This window comes from Grammomys surdaster, unplaced genomic scaffold (genome assembly GCF_004785775.1).
Source record: "Grammomys surdaster isolate TR1022 unplaced genomic scaffold, NIH_TR_1.0 143, whole genome shotgun sequence".
In the NCBI taxonomy this organism is placed as follows: domain Eukaryota; kingdom Metazoa; phylum Chordata; class Mammalia; order Rodentia; family Muridae; genus Grammomys; species Grammomys surdaster.
Genome location: NW_021604601.1, coordinates 5,987,841 through 6,014,005, shown reverse-complemented (window position 1 = coordinate 6,014,005; position 26,165 = coordinate 5,987,841). Strand labels below are relative to the sequence as shown.

Sequence of the window (26,165 nt, the reverse complement as noted above, 5' to 3'; positions counted from 1 at the left end):
GAGAGAGAGAGAGAGAGAGAGAGAGAGAGAGAGAGAGAGAGAGAGAGAGAGAGAGAGAGAGAGTGTAGGTGGGTGTGTACACATGAGTGCATTACCCACGAAGACCAGTAGAGGGCATCAGATACCCTGGAACTATAGTTACAAGAAGTGAGCTGCCTGCTGTGAGTGTTGGGAACCAAAGTCTATTCTTCTGCAAGAGCAGTGCACTCCCTTAGCTGCTGAGCCATTTCTCCAGCTCATAGAGTGATACTCCCTTGTGCAAGACTTTGCGTATCCCTTAAGAAGGGTAGTTTCATATGACTCTCAAAACTCTCATTTTAAAAATGAGAAAACCAAGTTCCAAAGAAGTAAAGCTGACTCTCTTGTAGGTAGAAATTTTAAAATGTTTATATTTTACAAAGGATATTGCTTTCGTCTGAGCATGGTGTAACATGCCTGCAATCCCAGCTCTCAGGCACAGAGGCAAGAGAAATCCAAGTGGAAGGCTAGCCTGGACTACACAGTGAGACCATGTCTCAGAAAGCAAAAATATCTTCCTTCACATTGTATTATTTGCTTCTCTTGATGCACTTGTCAATCAGGCAGCTGATACACAAGTTAGTGTACCTGCCACCTGCTAGGTCCTGTTGAGGACACTTTTGAGGATCAATATCATTAAGTGGTTAGTTGAAGAGGGGCAACAAGTTAATCATTCAAAGAAATGTCCTCAAGTAGTAATAAGTATTGTGAAGAAGATAAAACTATGAAGTGCCCAGGAGAGTAGACAGGAGAGTGGGGCAGTAGGATTATTGCTTTGTGTACTCCAGTTAGGGGAGATTCTGCCAAAGAACTGGTGCTGAGTTGAGCTCAGAGTTCATCGGCTAGAGTGAGATACTCAGTGGGTAAAACCACTTTGTATGTAAGCCTGACATGAGCTTGATTCCTGGAACCCACAGGAGGAGAGAACCAACCAGGAAGTTGTCCTCTGACCTCCACAGGTGTGCTATGCTGTGTGCCCCCTTCCTCTAGTCCACAACGTGTGCCCATACGCACACACAGATACTCACACAGAAATACACACAGATACACAGATACACACATCCCAATAAATAAATAAATGAAGGAGATCAGTGTATGTCCTCCGTTATCATTTGGTTTCGTTGCATTCAGTGTTGTTCTTCCATATCCTTTCCCACGATACCCTGACTAATGCTGCTATGACTTATGCTGAATCATTTCTTCCTAATTACCAGCTTTCAGTGTTCATTTTCAATTACTTTTCATCGTGTTGAACTTACATTTTGAACACATTATTTTCTTAAAAAAAGAACTTTAGCGCTAAGTAGCACTTTTATTAAAGTTCTCCAATAACAATACTATCACACAAAAATTGAGAAAATGAATTTAAATATTTGAATTTAATCATGTCAACCAGTTAAAACTATAATCGTTTGGCCAGTGAGATATCTCAGTAGAAAAGGTGCTTGCTGCCAAGCCTGAAAACCTGAGGTTGGTCCCAGAGGCACACATGATGGAAAGAGGGAACCATTTCCCATGATAATTGTGCTCTGACTTCCATGAGCATGGGCATGTGCATGCGTGCACGTGCACATGTCTGTGTATGTGTGCACGTGTGCATGTGTGTGTTTGCATGTGCATCCACCCACAGAGACATAAGTGTAATAATTAAAAGCTGCCAACATTCATACAGATTCGATTATCTCATTGAAAGTATTTCAAGCTCATTCAGAAATGAATTAAATCACACCTTTTTAGCGATTCCCTCATTAAAGTAAGCCGTGTTGCTTGCATCTATAAACGTTTACTGAGTCTATCTGACCCTAATAATTCTTCTCTCTCCTGACGTTTGCCATCCTACTCAGCAAGTTGATAGAGATGTGAGGAAGCCACCATGCTGAGATTTTCTTCACAGAGCTGCTTCTCTGATCCATTCTTTCCTGGCACTAATTTATTATCAACTATGTGTTGAGCGCAGATGCGAGGAAAAAAATTGGAAGTGTAAAAATGACTAAAAACAGCCTGTTTTCAAGTAGCTCACCAAAAAAGATTTAGCAGTCAATCAGCAATGGCAACAGAAATTGTTAAATGAAATAATATTCATCTGGTATAGTAGAAAGCAGCACCAGGTATGGTAACCTCACAGCCTGACACTACTACAGAGACTTCTTACAAGACCAGGCCTGTGAACTGGCTTTGGAGGGGAGACCCAGTAGTCAAAGAGAATTGGGGAGGAGGGAAGGCAGACCTATGCCTTTATGCTTTCATTTCCTTTGCTATTTTGTAATTATATGATACCAACAGTTCACAAAAGGCTAGGATTCTGTGCCCAGTGTTGGCTACTGGGAGCTTCGGAGTCTTAGAAACAACAATCCATGTTTTGACACTATGCTATTTTCCAAAAAAAAAAAAAAAAAGGTTCCAAATGGAATCTGCTGAAATGAACCCCATTTTCAATTTGTTCGGTGTCATCACTTTCTGTCTCCTTGACCGTCTTCAACGCCTGACACATAAGCTTTTTCCCTTCTCAGTTTGCTTTCCAATTTACCCAGTTCTTTTCATTGTTTTTTCTTTGTTTCATTATTCACTCATTTTTTTAAAAATAAAATCTAGGGCAGGGAGATGGCTCAGTTGGTAAAGTGCTTGGCTTGTAAGCCCGAGGGCCTGAGTCTGACCTCAGAATCTATTTAAATATCTTGGTGTGTGGTGCTACACTTATAATCTTGGCACTGGGGAGATGGAGATGGAGTCATCCCATGAACTCACTGGCCAATCAGTCTAGCCTAATTGGTTAGCTTCGAATGATGGTAGACCTTGTCTCAAAAACCACAGTGAACTGTGTTTGTGAGAGATGCTTAAGGTTATCAGCTAGCTTCTAGCAGTGCCTGCATGCACATGCACACACGCACACCCACATGCACACATGCACTGAAAAGCAAAAGGGAAACAAGAAAGCAACTCCACAAATGTTTGTGGTGTCTTGTGAACGTGGAAGGAGAGCATTTTTGCTGAGTAACAGTCAACAGGAATATTACCAGCATTTTGTTAACCAGAAATGAGCAGCTCTTCAGTAACAAGCCCTTCCCCTTAAGGGGAGTTTGGAGGTTAAAAAAAAAAAAGCAAGTGTAGCCGAAACTTGAGTATACAGTCTGTTTCATCAAAGCAGCAGAGCAGGAGTGACAGAGCTTAGGCTCAGTCCCTTTAACAGAGGAACACTGATCAAATGGAAGGCAAGCTTCATCAAAGTAGATCACTACAGAAGAATGTCCAGGGGCTGGAACAGCATGCGTGCTTTTGTTAGTAATTATTTTGTAGATTCATCTAACGGGTAAAATAGCCCTGCATTTATTTGGCAAAGTTGGGGCCTGTATGTTCCTCTCCTAGAGAAGTAGGACTTATGAGTCTTTGATCTCTTAGTTGTTAATTGGTCTAGGTGACTTAAGGTAAGACAGCTGCCAAGCTATTTGATACTTTGCTAGATGAAACATTTCTGTCTCATACCATAGCTGACTGGGCATTTTAATGTCATGTTAATATTCAGAGTAGGTTTATTTCTGGGGCTGAAGAGATAGGGGGTAGCTATTGTGTTTGCTGCAAAATTATAGAACACATGAGTTCGGATCTCAGATCCTGAGTAAATGTGGGGTGGATTCGATGGCTTGCCATAATTCCAGCTTGAAGGTGGAGACCGAGGATCCCTAGAGCATCCTGCCTTGGAAGACTAGCCATATGGTGAGCTCTGGGCTCTATTGAGAGATCCTGTCTCTATGAATAAGGTCGAAGAGAGATTGAAGATAATCTCCGACATCATCCTCAGGCTTCCTGGAGTGCAGGTAGAAACACTTTACACACATGTACAGCACATGCACGTAATTATAAAAACAGGGCGCCATAGACTTATTGGTCATTTGGTGGCCTATGTTCACTGAGGATTCAAGTAGACATATATTAGTCAGTAGCAGTCCTTCCCATTAAAAGCTCAGATTGCTGAAAATTTATAGTGCTTCAGCGTATTGAGACACAGGTAAGTGTTCTGACATGGTTACCATGTTTCAGAAGAGAGTCCAGATGTTTTTTCTTTTTAATGATCTCCATCCTGCCACTTGCCTAATTGGCAGGACTATCCAATAGGATGACAACATGAAGCTGCACCATAAACTACCTTCTGTCTTATGCCATGCATGGGAGACACAGAGCAACCCAGAACACAAGAAGTTTAGATGTTTAGATTTTATTCATGAACAATGTTAAAAGTGGAAGATGTTGCTGGATCTTAATTTTGGTGTGGATAACATTCAAAAACGTAAACTTCCCTGAAACAGTGCATATAAATATTGCCATTTGTCAAGTCTCAAAATATTGCAACATCAAAATATAACTAATATAAAATCTCAGCGTAGATGGTGTCTGCCTCGAGAGAATGTCCTTCTTGGTGATGTGGCCTTAGTATTTTGTGAACAGGTAGAATGTCCTTCAGGGTGATCATTTGCCCATGGAAAGGATGCTGGGACACTGCTGTCAGAAAATCCCACAACAACCTGCTTATCACCATCAGTGGAGCAACCTTGGCTTCTCTCTCATGAATTCAGAGGCTATAAATACATTCTTGCCTCACTCAGTGAAACTATATTAAGGTTGTGAGTGATTGGGGCTGGCAAGATGGCTCCATAGGTATAGATGCTTGCTGCTATGCCCCATGATCCAAGTTCAATGCAAGGAGTCTACACATGGCAAGGAGAAAATGGACTCTTTTGATCTCTAATGTGTGCTGTGGCATATGGACTCCCCATTCCTGGCACAAAATAATAACACTGAAAATTTTAATTAAAAATTTTAAAGTGACTTGTCTTTAGCTTATTTTTTAACCTCGATATTTATGGATGGATAGCTGGTCACATGGTAAGGAATAGGTAAATGCTACTCAAAGGTCTTGCATCTGCTAGGAAGTATTTTACTGGGCCATACCTAAAACCTCTATCCTTTTATTAATTACCTCCATCTGTTGTTCTTGCTCATTTCATTGTGAATCAAAAACAGATGACAAGCTATCATTGCACCCACAAACATTCTAAAGAATTGTTCTAACATGGTCTTTAAGTTGTTGGAGAGGCTTAAAGTTTTGAGTAAAAAAAACCTTGCTATGGAGATCTTATATGGTAAACTCAAAATCACACAAAAGGCTCTTAGAGAATTGTCCTTGGTAGCTGCCATACAGAAATGAGTGTCACACATTTTCCCTCTGACTTTTTTTAAATTCATGATCACTTTTTCAAACAATTCTGGACAAATTTGAATAAAACCAGAACAGAGAGAACGATAATTCACAATGTCTCTTTCTCCTCTTCCTTCTGGTTTTATTTGTGGAAAATAGGCTACACGGCGGGCATCCTCTTCTTCGCCTAAACGGAGAGAAACATCATGTTCTTTCTCTTCTCTGGAAAATACAGTAAAGGCACCCAGCCGGTTTTCTTCCTCGGGATCTAAAGAAAGACATTCCTGGCTTGACATAGTTAACAGCTCGCCTGCTACTGAAGATGTGGGACATCCCCTGACATTTGCTGTTCAGGTCCACACACTTGCCTTCTCAGAAGCGAGCAATTGCCAGGCCCCAGAAAACAGCTCCGTCACATCAGAAAGTGGTTTTTTGAACTCTTTGTCTAGTGATGACACTTCTTCATTGAATAACAATCAAGACCATCTAACAGTCCCAGACAGAGCTGCTGGATCAAGAATGACAGACAGAGGTAAACCAGGAAATTGCTTATACTTCTTTGATGGTGAATATTCATTGGGGCATTATATAATTCTGATATAAAATTGTAACAAAACGGGTTTAAATTCATGAACAGGAATTTGATAATTAGTCACATGGGGTTTAGCCTCCAACTTCTTGTAGAGTTTGCCTGTGGCAGCTCCTGTTACCAGGCCACTAAATTACCTGTTGTAAGTGTCGGTAACCAAATGCTTTAGACTATGAGGCAGGTGGGCATGTGATCATATCCTCCCCATAAATTTGGGGAACCCCCTTTTTTGGTTTCATAGTCTAATAATTAAGCCCCAGGGATCTGTAGGTTGGATTTATTTTGCTTGGATGTTGCCAGATGGGTTTAGAGAGTCCATCTTCCGATTGGAAAGGGTTAATCAGTGGTCTTTTAAGGGTCTCTTTATGGTTAATGGAAGGCAGATATTTCACATGCATTTCAGAGGGCAGCATCTATAATACAGAAGAGGCAATAGCTTATATTCTTGGGAAAGAGTTTTCTCTTGACCAAGGACATGGTTGTGTGTAGAAATCAATAATATGTCTTTCGGTGATAACCTTCATCTTTGCTTCAGGACAAATGTTGTTTCTATCATTTTCCATTCATAACAAGTCTTTTCTAATTGTGCTTCATTCATTCTGATGTAAAACAAGGTCATCTGATACATCAGTAAGTAACGGAGAATCATAGATTTGCCCTGTAAGTTCCCAGTGCACTGCTGGAAGTTGGCTTGCTACATTCCTGTACTGACTTGCAGGAGTTGCCCAACGACATGCATGACAATTCTTTCTCCTGTACCCTAAGCAGGGCGGGTGTCCTTAAGTTCTCAGGTTTGAACTAGAGAGATGGCTCAGTGGTTTAAAACACTGCTGCTCTTTTGGAGGACCAGAGCTTGGTTCCTGGCACCCACAGTGGGTGGCTCGCAACCACCTGTACCTCCAGCCCAAGGGATCTGTGTCCTCTGGCTTCTGTTTGTACCCAAATGCATTGTGGGTACACATGCATGTGCATAGATGCACACACACACAGGCACTCACATACACATGCACACACATGCACACAGAGAAAGGGGGCATACACATATACATAGAAATAGATAATGAAGTAAATCCTTAAAAGTATCAATATTTCAGATATACCCTAATAATTTAATTGCTAAAAGACAATAATTTAGGCCAGAGATCACAACTGTGTGCCAGAGTGCAACTGTGTGTGTATGTGTGTGTATGTATGTATGTGTGTGCACACTGTATTTTAATACATGTGAATTTGGACAGCCAGGCTAGTAACTCATTTTCCAAGTCACTCAGTTGTCATTGTTTTCTAGGGCTTTCTCCATGGATGCTTTGTATTAAGTAATATTTTACATCGATACCTCTAATCTGAGCCAACTTTTCATTAGAAAGCCTTCACTGAAGAATGAAGTTATTGGCAGGCCAAACAACTTTTGGAGGTGACTGAGTAGGTAGGACAGGTAGGAGACAGGAAGCATCACCCCTGAGGGAGAGGGCTAGGATGAGGGTTGTTCTAGGAGGGAGAGAAGTAATGGTCTCGTCTGGCTACAAGTACATGAGCAGATGAGTAACTCCTTTGGCAGATGCAATTAAGGTCAGTGGTATGATCCAATGGGAGGTGTAAACACGAGTTAAGAAACTTCTCTTTCTGAAGCTATGAGCTGTTCAAAACAGAGGAGACAGCTTGTGCCTGTGCGCTCCTCTCGCTGGATGTACTTACCATTTGGAGATGGCCATTTTCATTGAATATAGACTGTGCAGTACATTTTGATTGTATTTTTGTTCGGGCAAAGACACAGACATTTTCAAGTGTAGACTTTAAGTGACCTTTAGCTTTGTGCTTACAAGATGCAAATGGGGTCTTGCACGCATCACAGATATTTGGGCAGCACAAATTAGTACTGAAGGTCTTTTGCTTGTTCTTCAAGGCCGTGAAGTTAGGAGGGTAGTGATGAGGAGATGGATCTGGGAAGAGTTCTGGTGGAGGAGGTGGAATGGGATTCAAACACTTTGAACAAAACTCTCATAAAAATAAATGAATGAATGAAGTTAAATGTCAAAAAAGGGGAAAAAGATACAGATGTTAAGAATGGGGAAGCCAAACAATTGTTTCCCATGTAAGAACTTACTGCAATCATTTGATTAGAAGGAGGAATTCCAGAGGGATTGATGGGATGGCTCAGTGGGTAGTGTGTGGTGTACAAGCCTAGCAATCCAAATTTAAACCTGGACCATCATAAAGGTAATAATAATAATAAAAAAAGAACGAACTCTTAAAAGTTGTCCTTTGACCTCTGCAGATGTACTGTGGTACATGTGTGCCCCCATACACCTCACAAATATAATAATGATAAATAACAACACCAAACAACAACAACAACGACAACAATGACAACAATAATTTTAAAAAGATGTAGAAATAACTCTCTTCTCTCTGTGACAATCAAGTCTTCCAAGGCATTAGAGACAGTAAAATTCCATTTACATTCTTTCTCAAGAGGTAAGCCTACAGATTGAGTTTCCCTTCAGGATTAATAAGCAGAGTTATGGGAGGAAGGAAGTGTTTCTCATCCCTGTCTAAGTGTCACTCTGGGAATTCATGGGCTGAGGAATCGAGGTGACAGCAGCTCTTTTAATCTAAGAATAAAGAGACCTGGTAGTAATAATCAGTTCTGAATTACACACAGAATGACTGACAAGATTTAGGTGCCTTTTCAAACAGCTCAATGGGAGGGTATTTTCTCCTGGTAGAGAGGAAGAGAGTGAAGGTATTTCCCCCATACTGGTTTGTTAGCAGTTGCCATATGTTAGAGAATTCTTGCTGCCGATTTTCTCCTGCTGTTGGGGATTTGGTTTCATTCCCAGAAGAGCTGAACCAAGGCAAGTCATCTCCATGGAAACAGCAGCCCCATCTTCCCCTGTGTTTGCTGTGACTTGCTGTTGAGTAATCAGATTGGGTGTTTTGAATGTATATTTGCCTGTTGGAGAAGGAGGTAGATTTTTTTGTGTGTGTGACTTCTAAAAATTATTGTTTTAACTTTCCAAACTGGGGAAGAGTCTCTGATCTCTCAGTGTCTAAAATACTGTGCTGACAGCTTTATATCAGGCTTTGGAGTTCAGTGTCGTCCAGGAAAGGAGTTACATTTTTCTTAGAAGATTAAAGTCTAGTCTCCAGACACATTTCTCCCTCCCCCCTCCCCCAGGGAAAGAAGCTTTTACCCCAGAAAGGAATCTTAAAGGTTAATAGCTGAGTTCTGAGAAAAACAGACAGTGTGTATTATAGCCTTTCTTCTATTTAGACAATGGAAGAAAAAATTTTTTTGTCGTTGGTGTGCAATTAAAATCATGGTTACTAAAATTTTATTCTTAATTTAAATATCCTTCTAGACACTTCTTCCTATAGTAGAAGCCATTAGGAAAGGGGGAGGGCGTGCTAATCGCTTCCTCTTGCCTTTCTACACTGCAGCTTTCAGACTGACACAACTCTGGGATTCTCCAGCAAGCCTTGTAATACAGGATAGCTGCAAAAGAGGTGGTGGGGTTGATTGAATGCTCATCTCCTCCTTCCTCTGGAGAGTGGGTTTCTGAGCTTTGCTGTGAAATACAGGAGTTACTAGTGGATTTAAACTAAACTAAACTAAACTAAACTAAACTAAACTAAACTAAACTAAACTAAACCAAACTAAATCGAATACTGACATCAATCCAATTTAGCACTGCTGTTATTATGATGACGGTCCTAACATGTACTTCTGTACTATGAGATAACACAAATCTAAAAATCTAAAGTCGACTGTCCCCCAAACATCGTCACATCTACTGAGGCGAGTGGGAGGAATGAGACACAATTAACAAAGGAAAGGAAGGTTAAAAAAAAAAAAGAAGGCGTCTAAAAGGAGATATGCAAAGCTTTACAAAAGTAGGGACACAGAGTACAGACGGTCACGCCTAAGGGAGACCATGCATGGGGTGAGGCATGGGGAAGGGAGCGGGGAGGGAAGCTGGGACAGTGTTGAATGATGGACTAGACATGATTAATTTCAACAGATAATTCATGGCCATTTGTCACTGAAGTGATGACATAGAGGTGATGACCTGTGATTCCAAAGAGTTCTTTTAGTCGTAGGTCACAGGCTATAGTAGAATAAAGGGAGACAGGAAGTAAGAGGGTTAGCAGGCCTCTGTAATAGGATAAAGTACAATTGGAAACAAGGGAGAGAGGAGGGATTCTATGCTCTGCCTAGTTTCAGTCATTAGGCACTTAGGATTTAATTTAGTCCGTAGAGTATTTCCCAGTACTATTAGTTTGTAGAATAATGAGGAATGATTTAATGAGGGGATAAATATTTACTAATAGGAACATCATGTCTGTGTGATAGTTGGCTGTCCCGGCTTGGATCTCAGGCATGGATGATTGACTCACTCTGTCTTTCATTGCTCCTCCTTATGTGACAAAGATCTCTCTAAATTACTGTAAAATTAACTGACTAGGTTTGTCTGCAATTCCATACCATGTAACTAGGTCATTTGTGGTAGTCAGAATTTTATTACATTTTTAATTCCTTCTCGGTTCTATACTTAGTTGCTGAGACTAGGAAGTAGATGAGGGAGGCTGTGGAAACTCATTGCAATGAGGAATCTGAAGCCGGTGACAAGTGAAATCTCGATTTCAGAAGCAGGAAAATGAGTGACATCTGGACAGAAGCAGAAGCCGTTAGAGTTAGGGATTGTTGTTAAAGGTGGAAGATGCGTGTGTTCAGAGGAAACCTCTCATGGCATAGGTACAGGAGAATGTGCTGAGAAGGTTTTAAGGGGGAAAGAACTATAAAGGGTAAACACATTTGCAAATTGAGACAGTGCATTGAAGAAAGTCTGTTCGGGGGACAGCTATTCCAGATGCACCACCCCTGGTGGCTGTGACTCCTCAGAATAGAAGACCAAATGTATTCCCAAGAGAAGAGGAATGTGCCTCATGTTAGAAATGCCTCTTAAGGCTCTATGACCAGGATTGTGGTTTATCAACTACTCTTGACCACTTTCTTTTTCTTTTCTTTTAAAAATCTTTTTGTTTTATATGCACAGAGTTTAGAAGGGCACCTGGAAGGAAAGTTAGGGGGCATTTTGCTGTTTGATGATGGAGTCATTTCTGAATCCACGTGGCTTTGAGCCCAAGTCATCTGTTACACCGCCACCACTGTCGGACTGTCAATTACACAGAAATTCTTGCTGGCTCATCATAAGGTCTAGCGGATGTGAACGGCTTTGGGAATGACTGGAGTGATCTTCAGTTGTTTCTATTTTTTCTTACAACTCCTTTATAGTTCTTTTCATGTCTCTGCACATTTAGACCATCAGTGTTTCTTGTATGAGGATGATTTGTTATAATGAAAGCACACACACACACATACACATACACACATACACACATACATGCATGCATACACACACATACACACATACGTGCACACATACACACACATACATACACACACACACACATACACACACACGCATGCCACTGTCTTAGCTTTCCTCTCCATCATGGCTGGAATGTGTTCCTTTCCATTGCTTTCTAGAACTCCACTGTTTTAAAGCACCATGAGAAGTCTTCTCTATTGGTGAACACGTTCTGCCCAGCTTTGGGCAAGTTGTATAAAATGCTGGTGGAAACACACACTTCAAATTCATAAGCTTAGATTTCAAAACAGAGCTAGACTTACAGAGAACCTAAGCAGAAAGCACACTATCTGTACCCCTCCTACAATCCTTTATTGCTTAACCTTTTGCATGAGTGGGGTTCACTTTTTACAACTAAAGACAAATATTGAGACATTCCTTCTGTGTACCCTTTATTTCAATTCAAATTCATGGCCTCTTCTCCTTTGTTATTTTTACATTTTGTATATACATACATTTTTATATACATAACATATATGTATATGATGTATATGTATACATACATACATACATACATACACACACACACACATATATGTTTATATGCAATCTACTGAGTCCCTGGAAAAACATGGATTTTTATTTTATCTTAGCAGTGTTTGACTGTCTTCATCTAAAGGTAGGGCCTTCTGACATTCATGTTGTCATGTCAACTGGTGTTGTCATTTGTGTCTTGTTTAGGCAACCATGTTGTTAAGATTTTATGGGTTCTGCTTCCTCTCATATATAAAAGACACTGTCTCACAGCTTGCCCAAAGCTTTATACAACTTGCCCAAAGCTGGGCAGAACGTGTTCACCAATAGAGAAGACTTCTCATGGTGCTTTAAAACAGTGGAGTTCTAGAAAGCAATGGAAAGGAACACATTCCAGCCATGATGGAGAGGAAAGCTAAGACAGTGGCGTGCATGTGTGTGTTAGTGATATCTTGGTTCTGTCATGCTTCCAGTCTTCCTGTGTTCTTTTCTGGAATGTTCTCTTAGCCTCAGGTATTGTTTTTTTGGGGGGCGTATCATATTGTAGATCTATTAACTGGGGCTCTGCATCCCATAGAAATACTGATACACTCTTATGAACCTAAGCCCATAGTTGATATTAGGGTTCAGTCTTTGCTGTGCAATGTTGTGCACCTGATGATGTAATGGTGATGTATCCCCATGATAGTCTTGATAGTCTTACAGAGGCCCACCACCACATTCAACGTGCCCTGTACTCTTTCTCTGCTTTCTCCTCTCCAAGCATCAGAGGAAAGGTAATCTTCTGGAGATTGTTTTAGTGTGTTGAGACAGTGTCTCACATTACAGCCTAGGTTTTTGTGAAACTCACTACGTGGTCCAGCCTGGTGTCAAACTCCTGTCAATTCTACTGCCTTAGCTTCCCAGAATGCTGGGATTACAGGCATGTGCCACCATTTCTGGCCAATCTTTTTATTATCTCGTTGGTGTTACCTTTCCCAGTGATATAGCCTTTTCAGATGGACATTTCCCCCTCTGGTATAGAAACAAGAATTTTTTTTTTATGTCTTCCCCTGGCTCAATAGGTCTTTTTATTTTTTTTTAAATTACTGAACAGTATTGAACGTTGTATGGATCTCATTTTATCTGTTCCACTATGGATGGCACCAGAGCTGTTTCTAAGTCTTTAAAGTGAGCCCTTTAGTTAACACCTGCGTGTATCTGTGTATAATTACAAGTTGCCAGCTCTCTTGGGTAAACATGAAGGTCTGCCGTTGCTGAGTTGTAGACAAAGACTGCATTTAACTTTGTAGGCAATGAAAGGCTGTTTCCCACCCTCACGGTTGCTTTACATTCCCACCAGCAGTGAGTTAGAGTCCCGTTGCTTCACAGGGTTAGTGGCATTTGCTGTTGTCAGATGTGATGGTTTAGATAAAAATTTCCCCAGTGGCTCTTGTGCTAGAGTGTGGTGTCCAGCTTGTGACGATGCTGTGAGGGGGAGAGCTTTTTGATATGGGGACAGCTGGTAGGAGGAAGTTACTGACTAGGGGTGTCTAGGGGTATAGAGAGGGAGGCCTGGAGGAGCTTGTGGTTAGTACTATTTACGTCTTAAATGAGCAACTCCTTCCTACATTGATACTGATTTTATGTGTGTTAGTATGTGTTCTTGCTTGATGTTCCTCCCTCTCTCTCTCTCTCTCTTCCCTCCCTCCCTCTCTCTCTCTTTCTTTCTCTCTCTCTCCCTCTCTCCTTCCCTCTCTTTCTCTCTCTCTCTCGCTCTCTGTATGTGTTTGTGCGTGCGTGCTTGTACATAGTATACAAGTATGCATGTATACAAGGAATCTAGAGGTTTATGTTCCTTGTCTCTCTTTTGAGACAGAGCCCTTTCTTGAACCTGGCGCTCTGATCGGCTAGGCTGCCTCTTGACCAATGATCTCCAGAGATTTCCTCTCCCTCTACCCCATGCTGGGGTTACACCTTATACCACCAAGCCAGCTATGTCCGTGGTTCTGTCAATCTAAACTCAGGTCCTGGTACTCGCTCACCAGGCACCTTGCTGACTGAACCGTTTGCCTAGCCACACACATGGATGATATAATGAAGATATTGCTTCCTGTTGTATAAATGTTTGAAGTTACTTCTTTGTGCTCCATAAACAAGATACAACATCGCCTTCCTTTATCCATACGTGCAATCCTCTCAGTATCTTTAATAGAAACACACTCTTTCTTTCAGATATTCTCATAAGTTCTCAGAGACCTCTTTCATTATTAGTTTGTTTCTTCCTAGACATCTGTCTATCCAGTGCTCTATATTTTTTTGTCCTGCTTCATACTATTCTTGTAGTTCTTATTGAAATCTTAATATCTAGAAAAATATTTTTACCTTATTCTTTTTAACAGGTGTTTGGTATGTTATTGATCATTTTAGTGTCGATACTTTTTATACTTGTCTGTGTGTGCATGGGTGTGTACACGCTTGGACGCACGTGCAAACACATACACACAGTTGATGTGGTTTCTGGTTACATTATATCCTTCGATTAACGCTGAGGGAAGTACAAAATATTATAATTTAAATTTTTTTCAGTTCACAGAATTATTTTTTTAACCTATTACCATTTGCTTTCTTTTTAACATCTTGTAATAAAATATTATGATTTCTATTCTTCCCTATACAATCTATGAATCTATTTTGTAAATTTCTTTATTTCCTTTCCCTTTTCTGACACAGGATTTCTCTGTGTAGCCTTGGCTGTCTTAGAACTCACTCTGTAGACCAGGCTAGCCTCAAATTCACAGAGATCTGCCTACCTCTATCTCCCAAGTGCTAGGATTAAAGGTGTGTGCTACCAGTGTGCAGCTGTTTTGTTAATCTCTACAAATTATATTTTAAATACTATCTTGAGATCTACTTTTATTTTATTTGTAACTATTAGCCGCTGGTTCATATAAATGAATTGAGCTTTCAGTTTCCCTTCTCATGTGTGCCCTGCTCGTTACTGAACTCAGAGCTTTCACATCCTAACCACGTTACGTGTCACTGAGCCACACACTCATTTGTGGTCATGTAAGTACATTTAAAAAATGAAGCATATCTGACAAAATCTCACATATATATTTTATATATTTTTGTATAAATTTATATATAGATAAATCCATTTATAAATAAATATACAAATCTCTATATAAATTTCTCTCTATATAATTTGTACATAATTATAAGTATACTTATAAGTATATATTTATATATAAGTATATATAATATTTATAATATGTAATATAATATATCACATTATATTATGTAAGAAGTGTATTGTAAGTATATACTTATAAGAATAGATATTTATATTTTATTAGATTAATTATAGTTTACTATGTTAATTAATAGATTTGTATTTTATTATATTTTTAATTTATTATACTAATGTGTAGATGTATGTCTATGTATTTTTGCCTCTGTCAATGAAGATGAGATTGCTCTCAGGCCCTCACGCTTGTACGGCGAGCTCTTTACTCCTTGAGCCGTTTGCTCAGCACCTTCACTGTACATTCTAATCACTTGTACCTTTATTGTGTTCATATCTTCCGCGAATACACACAGGTTGTATACATGACCCTCCTGATACTGAAAGGACGTGTTTCCCCGTTTCAGCTGTCTAGTTCAGACCCAGCCATCCTCCATTTCTGGCCAGTTTGTGGATTTCTGGCTTAAGGGTCTCCATTGAACTTTATGTGGCTAGAATATCAGCATCCACACTGCATTTACAGGATGTCCGTATGGGATGATAACCTGGCTTTAAAACAAGTGTTTGTGGCACATCGTGAGTATGGGTCACGCAGGGAATGATAGCCTTCAGTTTCTATCCCATGTTTGTCCCCTTGTGCCTTCGGTCATGCTCTGTGTTCTGTCATGTTGGCATTCTCTCCTTGACATCAGTGCTGATGAGGCTCCCTCACAGGGCTGTGGGAGGATGCTGAGGGAATGTTGGTAGAACTGTTAATGCAGAGCCTGTGGTAGAAGAAAACCTGTGTGGTAGCTGCTGCAATTGCAGCTGCAGAAACTTGAGTCTTGTCCCTCAGTGTGGCACTCTGATTATGTGCTTGGGCAGAAGCATTTTTATGTTAAAAGGAGTTGTCCAGATTTGTTCTTATTTGAAAAGTTGAAGTCTGCCATCATTCAGGCTGTGCTATCTTGTAAGATTGCCAAATCACCATGTAAAGAATGGCTATAAAAGCCTTTTAATCTTTAGTCATCAGGCGCTGTATCAGAATATACAGTGTTTACAGATGACTATTTTCTTGTTGGCCTTGTTGGTGACAGGTGTCTTCTGTGGCTTTTTTGTTGTTGTTGTTCTCAAATACTAGAACATTGCATGTCAAACTTAGAATCCTTTTCTCCTGAGTTCTTTCTAAATGCGTTACATTTGAAGATGAAAATGAACTCCCTTGGAACATTATTTGGATTTTTCAACTCTCTAAAAGGCTTCTTTTTTCAAATCCTGGTATGAAATCTAGTGTATGAATTTCTCTCCTGTCTTCTGAAGCCAGCTTTTAGGTTCTAAATAGAAAATAAGCAGCCACATTCTAGAAAGCACAAGCAAGGCCAAAAATAAGACAGTGGGGGAGGCAGAGTAGAAAATACAACACTTCAAGAGATAATCTGCATACAGTGTTCTCGACAGGAAAATTCTGGGCTCCCAGGAGCTGTCCTGTCCTACCAGAAGCAGACAATAGGATGGTACAGAGGAGGAGGAGGAGGAGAGAGCTGCACATTCATTTGGCTCAGTCTTGGGAAGGAGAGAACTTCTAAGCATTAGTTAGAACATTGGTATGTCTCCAATCTTGCTAAAAAAAAAAAAACACCCTAGGTTATAATTACTTTGTTTTTTAGACTTATTTATTTTATTATATGTGCATGAGTGTTTTACATTCATGTATGTGTGTACACATATATGTGCCTGGTGCCGTGGAGGTCAGATCTCCAAGTATCTGATCTCCTGGAATTGGAGTTACAGATGGTTATGAGTCACCCTGTGGGTGCTGGTAATTGAACTTGGGTCCTCTGTAAGAGCAAGAAGGGCTCTGAGCTACCTCTCTAGCCCCAAGCACATGGGAGATAGGTATACCATCACTTTCTGAATTTAACTGACCAAAATCTGGAGAATGTTTACTAGTCTAATCCTTTGATAACATTCTGAATTAGTCCAGCTGACATGAAGGGTCACCAACAGTTAGTTCAAATTCCTCTCTATTCGGCCTGAAGAGTACTGGTGCTTTTTAGTGTCCATTTTCCACACAGATCATTTGAGCAGTGCTGGATTGCTCATCTATTCTCTTTGATTAGAACATGGCTTAGACACAGTCAGTGCTGCCTTGTGGATACATATCGATCTTCTGTTTGAATCTCTTCGCCCATCACTAAATCCATGCTGATGAAACTTTGCCAATAGGTACCTAGCTTTGTTATTCAAATATAGTCAATGGAGCTTGCCAAAAATCTAGAAAGTCTAGAAGGGCTGGGGAAATAATTGTGCAAGCACTAGTATCTTAAATTGATCTGTAGTAACCATGTGCAAATCCCTGTGTTGTGGCTTGTTTGTAGGTCCAGTGCTGAAGAAGTTGAGAGTGATAGTTCTCTGGGGCTCACCAGCCACCCTAGGCTACTCCATTGAGTCTCAGAGCCCTTTGAGAGACTTTGAATCCAAACCCAAAATGGATGTTACCCGAGGAATGACATCCAAGATTGAAATCTGGCCTCTATATGCAGGCATGCACCTGTGTATGTACACCTGTAGACCCAATAACACACATGTGTGCATGTGCAACTGTATACACAGTAACACACATGTGCACATGTGTACACATACATTAGCACTCATACATACAAGTACACACTCGTGTATATATAAACACACACATTTGTGCAGATACACACACATGCACTCATACATGCATGTACACACACACATACATACACACACATACACACACACACACACACACACATATTTAGAATATCAGCACCAACCCAGATGGGCTGAAACAGAACCTACATTTTACTAAGTTCCCAGGGAGACTGTTTCCTTGTTCAAGTTTGTGAAGAATTTGGAAACACATGGGCCTGCACAGAATGGAACTTTTATTTTTAGTACCCACCACTAATTGGCATTTGGGGAAAAAAAAATCACTGTTTTTCAAGACTCTGCACTTTCCTCGTCTATGAACTAATGTCTTCAACTCTGACCAAGCACTAGTGAGTTGAGAGACACCAGACCAGAAGGTGTCTATGTATCAGGGGAACTGAAGTCCTACAGTCTCACATGGGAGGACTAAAATAAGACGCTTGAGAGGAGAAAATTCACTGTCAAACAAAATTTGTTTTGTCTCGGGAGATGGGGAGGTAGAAATAACTCACTTGGCTTCCGTCTCCATTGGGAGAGAGACGAAGGATGTTTCCTGCCAACCCTTACATCTTACCATTGCAATATGGTAAGACAAGAAGAACTGCGTGTACACAGAAGGGGATGTTAAAATTACCTTACTCACAGCACAGTACTAATGTAGAGGGATGGGAGAGATGGCTCAGTGGTTCGGAGTACTTGTTGCCTTCACAGAGGACCAGGGTTAGCATCCGTTTGGTGGCTCCCAATTGTCTGCAATTCCAGATCCAGAGGATCTGATGCCTTGTTTTGACCTCTGCTGGCACCAGGCATGCATGTATATTTACACACATGCAGGCAAAACATATACATATGATAAATATTAAAAGGATATCGAGCAAAAGACTAATCCAGAGAAGCATAACTGGAAAGTTTGAGCTCACACAGCAATCTATAAGGTCACTGCGCAGTGGTACCTGGAGAGAGTGAACCGGCATCCTAGAGCAGGTACGTTAGTCTTAAAGGACTCCTCTCTCTGCTTCATAGTCAGGGCCAAGCTGTATTGCTTTGGGTCCCCCATTACCCTATGTTTCCATTTATCATCAGTTTCTATTATTATTGTAAGTTTATTTTATGATTCCACAAAGACCTAAGCCCTAGCTGATAGCAGTAAAAACAGTACAAATCCCCTGTCTGGGTTGTGGACTATGGTTGAGTCAAGTGTGTCCTCTGAGTGTCTGGTAACACACTGTACATCTCCTAGGCTAGGCTAGTGCACACAGGAAACCCAATAAGGTATTTTCTTTACTTTTAATGTTACTGTCTATTATTTTCCTTAAGTTTGTGAATGATTTCAGAATTAAATTGAGGTCAGAAATTAGTCTTCCAGGTTATGCTTTCTTCTAGGAAGAAGAACCAGATTGGAGCTTTCTTTTCATTTTTCAGATGATTTCTAATTGATCACACCGACTCCATCATCAGATCTTGTTTCTGGATGGATTGAAGCTGAGAGTACCTACCTCATGGACAGTACAGATGAATTACAGAGAACAGTGTATTAACTTTTAGTGACCCAGACAGGTTCACTTCATTTTAACTGTGCTAATGTGAAAGTTAGTTATATTGGAGAGTCAAATTAAATGCACACACACACACACACACACACTAATACCTTCATGATGAATGACCCAAAGTTTAAACTAGGGAAGGAAATTGTGTGTGTGTATGTGTGTGTGTTGGTCGGGATACAGCTTCTGATATTAACATTAAGATTATATACTTTATATAAGTATATTAAAAGATAACAAAAATTATCCAAAAAAATACTATTATTTTCTTTTAAATCTGGAGAACACACTTGCTATTCCAAACCTTTAAGGTTATTTTTATCTTCACTGATTTGGTATCTTTTGAACTAGATGAATCATCTTACTACAACTTTACCCTGGCATAATTATTATTCATGTACCATATTAGTGAAGAGCGGATTCTGTTATTAACTTTGTCTTCAGTAACTCCTGCTTGGTGAGTACTGGGGGAGTCAATGAAACAATTATTTAGCTTTTTTTGCATGCTTGTTTATTTCTTAAAGTATGTTTGCAGGTGTTGTTTATGAAATAAATATATTGGGGAATTTTTACTCAGAGCACTACCTGATTAGCTATGAAAAGAGGTTACAACAGGTTATCTTTCCTTATGTTTCTGGCAAGTTCTCAACTCTAGTGCTGCATTACAAGCCTTTGCCTTTTTTCCAGTGCAATAAGATCTTGCTTTGTGGCCCAGGCTGGCCTAATAAGATTTTGCTCCATAGCCCAGGCTAACCTTGAATTGGATAGTTTCCCATCTCTGCCACCCAACTGCTAGGATCACAGAGTCTGGCTCCATTTAGTTTTTAAAGGACTTTATGCTGTCTCTAGCTTATCTCCAGGACTTAGGGGCTTTTCTGTGAACACATCTACTCTCATGAGATCTTATACAAGTCTACTTTAGTGTTTCAACACTATCTTGACACATATCACCTAGCATCAGATTGATGGTTCAGTGATTTGTAGTGTGCCCACAGAGTTATACAGCTATTACTGTAGCATGATTTGAGAACATTTAGCCCAATGAAAAGAAAGCCCTATGCATTATTATGTATTATTTTATTGTATTACATGATTATTATTATTATTATTATTATTATTATTATTATTATTTCTCATTCCTGTCTGGGCCCTCAGCAGCCCAGGTGGTTTTCTGTCTCCATGAGTTTGCTTGGTCTGGATATTTTATATAATAGAATCATAGACTATTTTTTTTTGACTTTTAAAAAAAATGATGATTCCAAGTTTCATCCATGTTGTAACACTGTGGATGAATTAGCATTTCATTTCATTTTAGTTCATTTCATTTCTCTTCTTTCTTTTCTTAAATATTAATTTTTATCTTATGTATATGAGTACACTTTTGCTGTCTTCAGACACATCAAAAGAAATCATCAGATCCCATTACAGATGATTGTGAGCCATTATGTGGTTGCTGGGAATTAAACTCAGGACCTCTGGAAGAGCAGTCAGTGCTCTTAATCGCTGAGACATCTCTTCAGCCCTGAGTGTTTCCTTCCTTCCTTCCTTCCTTCCTTCCTTCCTTCCTTCCTTCCTTCCTTTCTCTCTTTCTCTCTCTCTTTCTTTCTTTCTTTTATTTGTTTTGTTAAAATTATTTTTTACTTCAAGAAAGCTTTCTTAACATTTATCTATTTAAATTTAAACTACTTTCTTTGGAAATTCTTAGTTTGTATTCAATATCTTTGAAAGTTAACAGATTTGAAAATAATTATATAAAATTTCAACTTGCTTCAACTTTTCAAATTGAATGACTAATTAATTGCAAATATAAGATTCACCATTAGCATCTTCTTTTTAAAATTCAAACCATTTTTTCCTATTTTGATTTATTTATATGAAAACTAATTTTTTTCCTTTGGATATTTTGTACCATGCATATCTTTTGGGGTCTGGGTTATCTCACTCAGGGTGATATTTTCTAGTTCCATCCATTTGCCTACACAATTCATAATGCCCTTGTTTCTAATAGCTGAGTCGTATTTCACTGTGTAAATGCACCACATTTTCTGTATCCATTCTTCAGTTGAGGGACATCTGGGTTGTTTCCAGTTTCTGGCTCTTATGTGGGCATCAGTTATATAACCTGAGGAAGCTCCGATACTCAATTGATTATGCAGTAATCATTCATCTTCAGAAGAAACTCCTTATATGCACATATCACTGGTCATGTCATTTCTCAGTGACATAATGGTGACTATCAAACACTTCTCAGATATATAACAGAAGTCTCCCATTCCATCCCATTCACAGTGCTGTGGAAGGTCTCACTGTTTCCCAAACATAGTCACATTCAGCTTGCAAGTTCAGTCTAGAGTTACAGTGAGTACTCTTTCCTGTAGCTCTTCTTTCAAAACAGTGGCTGTAAGCCTAATGGTCAGGGATTGTGGGGGTCTTGGTCTTCAACTCCTCCCCTCCACTTCATTTGTGATGATGTAGAAAGTAGGAAGCAGAAATGGGCAACAGACATATTCTACCCAAAGGCTTCGAGTTGCCAGGCGTATGCATACACAGGTTGGTTTTGGCCACGCCCTATTTTTAAGACTGTAACTTTTATGCACTTGACCAGCTATAATCGTCTCTTGGGTAGACTGGGCTATCTGAGGTGGATAAAATCTCTCCTCGGCTAGAATTAGGATAACACTGGTAGGTGGTGTGTTCTCCTCAGTACACACACTTCTGGACAAACTCGAGATACGTTTGTTAACTAAATAATGCACATTGTGTTCCCCTTTCTCACATATTTTATTATACATTTAGCACCTGCCCCCGTGTGTGTGTGTGCCTCTCTTGCTGTATGTATGTACATGTGTGTGCATGTGTGTGTGTGTGTGTGTACATGTGTATATTTAAGCTAGAGGATCACTTCAGGTATCTTTCCTAAGTTCCTGTCTACTCTTTGTTGTTTTAAGTTGCTGGCTAGTGGTCTATGGTGCGAGTTCCATACTACATTCCGTTTAACCATTCATCTATTAATAATCAATTACTTAGGTTCTTCTCCTTTTTTCTTGTGAACAATGTTCTTTAATATAAACTTAGATGTGTAGTTACAGGGTCCTATTGTCATTGTGCCATAGTGAGGACCATCAACCTACTTTCTGAAGTTCTGGCTTGCTTTTCGTTCTTACTGATGGTAAATGAGATCTCCTATCTCTATATCTTTGGCCACACTTAACTCTTATTTGCCTTCTTTATATTTGCAATCCTGAGAAGCAGGACATGCTATCCCTCTGTGGTTTTGATTTTCATTTCCCTAATGACGGAGATAACTTTTCTTGAATTTATTAACAAAAGTTGACTTTTGATTGTTGCACAATGCCTGGGGCCAGAAGTCTATCTTCAGATGTATTTTTATACATTTTCTCCCTTTTTTGATGCCATTTGATTAAGAGATAAGAAGTTGCTCTGGGCCAAGAGTACTGGTGAATTGTCTTTAATCCTAGCACTCAGGAGGTACCAGTAAGCTGATCTCTGTGAGTTCTAGGACAGCCTGGCCCTCATAGCCAGTTCTGGCTTGCTCAGGATACACAGTGAGACTTTGTCTCAAACAAAAGAAAAGACAATGTTACTCTGATTAACAACTTAAGCCAATGGTTGGGAACATTTTGCTCTTCCTCTCAGGTAAGTTTTGAGGACACCTTGTAGCGACTATCTGAGGTCAATGGGGAAAAGCTAATTTTTAAGTATTTCTAATTATAGAAGAATAAACTGTGACGTAACTGAAGTTTGGTTCTGGCATCCCCACATTAACCTATGTGTTTGCCTCAGAGCCTGTTTTAATCAGCCCGCTTCCATGATCACGGTGGGCATAGGGCCCTCTCTGGATCTTTTTTTCCACCACAGAACAGGGAATGTAAACACTGTTGCGTATGCAGGTGGGGGTGGGGGGGAAGAAAACGTGTTGCGCACACTTCTCAAGATAGTTTTCAGGAAACAAAGGAACAATGAATTGAAATTCTCTATGAGAGATAAAAGACAGCCAAAGAGTCAACATCTCTTTCAGGTGCTGCTACTGCCATTTAAGGTCTCCATGGTTACTTATGATTGAAAGCCATACCCAGTGTAGATTCAAAGAGGATGACACATTGGCCCCTTAGAATTAAGAGGGCTTCAAGAGGAGAACTAGTTTCATTCTAGTTTTTAGGATGACTCCTGGAAAACTTTTAGCCCACACACTACCATATTTAGTTTTTTGTTTTTTCGTTTTCCTTTTAAGTAGCAAGTTATCTCTTGACAGTTCCCAACCAATGTTCTAGGATCAGTCTTCCTGGCCACCCACTGGTTTGCCTATTCTAGAATAGCCTGCAGAGGCTCATTTCTCTCTAGACTCTGAAGGGCTGAGGCTGAAAAGTGTAGCTTGGAGCAGGTTGAGAAATGCTAACTGTCTTTCTACAACTGGCGAACAGGCAGGGCTTCTTCCTCAGAAGACACTGGAAAGGTTCCAAGGCAGCAGGTGTTCAGACTTTATGGTAAGCATTAGGTGTCAGGGCTTGTCTATAAGGCAACTTATCTGTTTCACAGGTTCAGAAACGGAGAGGGACTTCACACCCAGATGAATTATCTCCGAGTCTCCCAATACCTAACTTCGAGGATATGTGGGTGCAATACTGATCTTAGAGTCCATGTTGAGTCCATGATTTAAGACCCGGGGTGAGGGGCATTGGAATGAAATACATGTCTTCTCTGTATGAGAGAATATGGATTTTAAGGGGCTAGGAGTTGACTGAATTGTGTCCCATAAAAACTGATAACATTGAAGTTCTACTGTAGCCCCAAAGTGTCCAAGCAGTAGGTCAGTGTGTGGCCTTACTAGGGTACATTACAACTATACAATCATTAAATGGTTCACAGTCCCCGGAGTAGCAAGGCAGCATGGTATGAGTGGTCAGAGAACACAGCATCACTGCTGTATACTTCTGGAGACCAGAAGTCTGAGATTGAAGGTGTGAGCAGAACCCCTTTAAGACTACAGTGTCTGATGTTCACTCTCTGGTTGTAATTTGGCTTTGCTGATACTGATCTTTTTAAACAGAAGAAATAAAATCGTCTGAAGATGATGAGATGGAAAAACTGTACAAATCTTTAGAGCAGGCTAGCCTGTCTCCTCTTGGGGACCGGCGGCCATCAACCAAGAAGGAGCTGAGAAAGTCTTTTGTGAAGCGATGCAAAAACCCATCCATAAATGAGAAGCTGCACAGGATCAGAACCTTGAACAGCACATTAAAGGTAAGATGGACGACCTGGGAGGTGGGTGGGGGGGCAGGGGAAGCAGGCAAAGAATGGCTGTCTGTGCAGAGAGACTCAGGGCCATCTTAGAGTGCTTGTGTGGGAGGTGGGAGGACCAGAGAAAGTAACATCCTTACACCGAGATGTCCGTGACCTTTTAAAGGCACCCTGTCATGACATAGTGGCATCAGTGCATAACAGACTATGATTTTACATTCAGTCTGATTCAAAGTTTGAGTTCCCAAGTCCCAGATGGCAAGGATGGTGTGTAATTTGCTCTTGTAATTGTGTGTCTACCACAATACTTGGCTCAAAATTAGATTGTTTGAGAATTTCATCCATGCATATAATATATTTTGATCAACCCCCTCCCTCTTCTGTTCCTTTCCCACTATTTCTTTTTTTTTTTCACCAGTCAACTTCATCTGCTCTTTCCATCTCTTGTTTTAAAACCCACCGGCTGCAGTTAGTGCTGCGTGTGTGTGCATGAGGTAGGACCATTAGCTCCAGCAAGGGTGGCCTCTTGGGGGTCATATCCTTGAAGAGAACTGACTCTTGCTTCCCTATCATGTATCATTTGCCTGTCTGTTTTCATCGATGAGCCCTTCGCAGGTCCATGATGGGCACAGGGAGCTTGATCTTGTTAAGGTCTTATGTATAGAGTCCAGTCACTGTTAGCTTAAGTGTTTATGTGCAGAAAGTTCTATTCCTCTGCGGACATCCATTCCTCATCACTGATCTTAGGATTGTTTGCTGATGAGCAAAACAAAGCTTCCCTTGGCAAAAATAAGCAGTAATTGAAATCAGGATGTCACCTGACTCATTCGAGGGCATAGAAGAGAGTTTTTGCTCCTCTCTCTCTCTCTCTCTCTCTCTCTCTCTCTCTCTCTCTCTCTCTCCTCTCTCTCCTCTCTCTCTCTCTCTCAGACAGAGTTCCTCTGTGTAGTCTTGGCCATCTTGGAACTCACTCTGTAGACCAGGCTGCCTCGACCTCAGAGATTTACCTGGTTCTGCCTCCTGAGTGCTGTGATTAAAGATGTCCACTATTAGCACTCTCCAGGAGAATATTTCCAAGTTGTCAGCTGTAGGCACTACAGCCAAGAAGCAAGGTGAGAGCCAGGTAATGGAAGGCATACATTCTGTAGTTAGAAACAAAGCAAAAACAACCCATCAGATGGTCAGATGCTGTCACATGAGAACAGGGACACTGTGCAGGATGCCCTGGGGCTGTTTTCAGAGATTTTTTTGCTCCCATAACAAAGGGTTCCTCACAACAAGAACAGAGTCCTTTTACATTTAGGCTACAATACCAACAGAGAGAGGGCAGGGTACTCTGTATAAGTCAGCTTAAATTCTCTGAAGACTCATAGATTCTGAATAGATCCTGCAATTTAATTTTGAAATGTGCATGTCCTTTCACAATAGAAATTTAGAGTCTTTTTCCAGGAAGAAATGTCAGCAATCATCAGGACAATGCTGAGTTAGTTGAGTGGGAATTGGTCATCCCAGTCAGACATCCCAGTTAGTCAAGAGAAAAACCAAGTAAAACAGAAAAAATAAAAATAAAAAGGATTGGAAAGGATTCAGAAAAGAATGGATGAATGGATCAGTGTGACAAAGAAACTCTAAATTCCCAGAAATTTTCTAATGGTTAGTGATGAGGGGATGCTGCTAGCATTCATGTTGTGGTGTGTGCAGGGCTGATTAATGTGCTGGGCTATTGAGTGTAATATGGCAGAGAATGTTGAGATTTCACTGCCTTGAGGGAAGA

At 40.3% G+C, this 26,165-nt stretch overlaps 2 protein-coding genes across 4 annotated transcripts in view; one reads left to right on the top strand and one right to left on the bottom strand.

The window, feature by feature from the left end:
• Positions 1–26,165, bottom strand: part of Oprm1 (opioid receptor mu 1) — a 251,578-nt gene that overhangs the window by 95,411 nt on the left and 130,002 nt on the right. The window lies entirely within an intron of this gene.
• Positions 1–26,165, top strand: part of Ipcef1 (interaction protein for cytohesin exchange factors 1) — a 142,576-nt gene that overhangs the window by 105,804 nt on the left and 10,607 nt on the right. For 2 of the 3 annotated variants that reach the window (XM_028764333.1, XM_028764332.1), the window contains 2 exons: positions 5,369–5,741; positions 24,201–24,394. In XM_028764333.1, coding sequence (XP_028620166.1) covers positions 5,369–5,741; positions 24,201–24,394 — 567 coding nt within the window. Of the gene's footprint in view, positions 1–5,368; positions 5,813–24,200; positions 24,395–26,165 lie in introns of those variants that run through there. The other variant, XM_028764334.1, reaches the window with a different exon arrangement.